Source organism: Pundamilia nyererei, unplaced genomic scaffold, assembly GCF_000239375.1.
Source record: "Pundamilia nyererei isolate P.nyererei 1_Seehausen unplaced genomic scaffold, PunNye1.0 scaffold00007, whole genome shotgun sequence".
Classification (NCBI taxonomy): domain Eukaryota; kingdom Metazoa; phylum Chordata; class Actinopteri; order Cichliformes; family Cichlidae; genus Pundamilia; species Pundamilia nyererei.
The window spans coordinates 5,562,384-5,564,109 of NW_005187408.1; the positions used below are offsets into that span (position 1 = coordinate 5,562,384).

The following is a 1,726-nucleotide window of genomic DNA, read 5'->3' on the forward strand; positions in this document are numbered from 1 at the left end:
ATGACCACAATGCCGAGACGACTGGAGGTCCAGAGCTCGATCCTCACTGGTGGGGACAGCTTTAACATGTGGCACGACTACATGAATCTAAGCCAAGTGTTCGAGAAACTGTGCAGCAACCGTGAGGTTAATAACCGAGACACCGAGCGTCCAAAGAAGGGACAAGCGCCCCCCTGGAGTAAGGTCCACACTTCCACTCGGGGGAAGAAATCCTCCAAAAACTCATCGCAGTCCAGTCCGACCAGCAGCGCGTCGGACACCAGCAGCAGCGCGTCATCCTCGGACTACTGCCGCTTCTGCAAGCAAAACGGGGAGACTCCGAGGGTGTACCGATCTCACAAGCTGAAATCAGACGACGGGAAAGTTTTCTGCCCCATCCTCCGGAACTACACTTGCCCGATCTGCGAAGCCACCGGTGACAGCGCTCACACACGCAGGTACTGCCCGCAGATGAAGTGGGAGGCGGCTGGGAGGATGCAGACGGGAGTCAAGTTCTGGTAGCTGCTGAAAACTGAAGCTGCGAGAAACTGTACATATTTACCGAACTGTTTGGGGTATGTGTTCGTGTTGGCAGAGACCGTTTCAGTTCCAAAGACTGTTTCAAGTTTGACTGTCAAACACTCCGCTGCAGTCTGCAGTAAGGAGCCCTCATCCATCACATCTGCGCTCGCCAGTACGCGCAGGCTCAACGGGAGAAATCTGCGCCAGCTTTGAGGGTGTCCCAAGTTCTGCCAGCTACTGAAAACTGAAGCTGCGAGAAACTGTACATATTTACCGAACTGTTTGGGGTATGTGTTCATGTTGGCAGAGACCGTTTCAGTTCCAAAGACTGTTTCAAGTTTGACTGTCAAACACTCCGCTGCAGTCTGCAGCAAGGAGCCCTCATCCATCACATCTGTGGAGCCCCGAGCCGGGGTGAGCGCTCTCAAGCTTTGGAAAAAAATTAAACTCTTTAAAGTCCTCGAGTGTTTATTGTTGTTGTTATTGTTGTTGTTGTTTAATATGATACAATTTCGGGGGTACTTCATGGGTCACAAGTGAAACTCTAAAGTGGCTAACCTTTCTGTGGAATTAAAAAGATTTCTAAAAATGTGCCCATATTGTCAGTGCGCGAGTCTTTTAGTTAAAATGCAAATGCTATATTATCCCTCATGTCAAACAGATTATTCGACAAAAACATCAGTATTTTGTCTTTTTTTTTGGTATTATAGAAAATTTTAACTCACATGTTACAGATGTACCTGAACTCACCAGAGAACATGCGTCATAAAAAATAATTAAATTAAATTAAAAGTAACACTTCAAGGCAAAAGTGAAACGATTATGTGAAGTGAGAAATTGAATTAAGGTTCAATAGTTTTAGTTTCAAAATAGAGGGGCTGGGGAAATACAGTATACAAGGTCAAAACAGAGTTTGTACAATTCTAATGAGCGTCAAAGATATAATTTAGTATGACCACCTTCATTCTTGAGTTTTCTTTGAAGAATAGGCGGTCATTCTTCTAGGGTTTTGCTGTTATGTGTGGACACAACACTGGTTCAGCACTTGTGTTTCGTACTTTCAAAACATGCGTAAATGATTCATAGGTCAGAGTTAAGTGGCTTAATAAAAAACAAAAGAGTCCTTTGAAAATGTTCAGGTACAAGAACTGGACTGAAAAATGAATGAAAGAGCAGCAAATGTCCAAAGAAAAACGTACCTTTAGAAAGTAGTTTCCTAAAGCGC

At 44.5% G+C, this 1,726-nt stretch overlaps 1 protein-coding gene across 1 annotated transcript; it reads left to right on the plus strand.

The window, feature by feature from the left end:
• nanos2 (nanos homolog 2) lies at positions 1–743 on the plus strand. The gene has a single exon (XM_005722675.1). The coding sequence runs from the start codon at positions 1–3 to the stop codon at positions 499–501; it is 501 nt and encodes a 166-aa protein (XP_005722732.1). The 3' UTR covers positions 502–743.
• Positions 744–1,726: the final 983 nt, after the last annotated feature.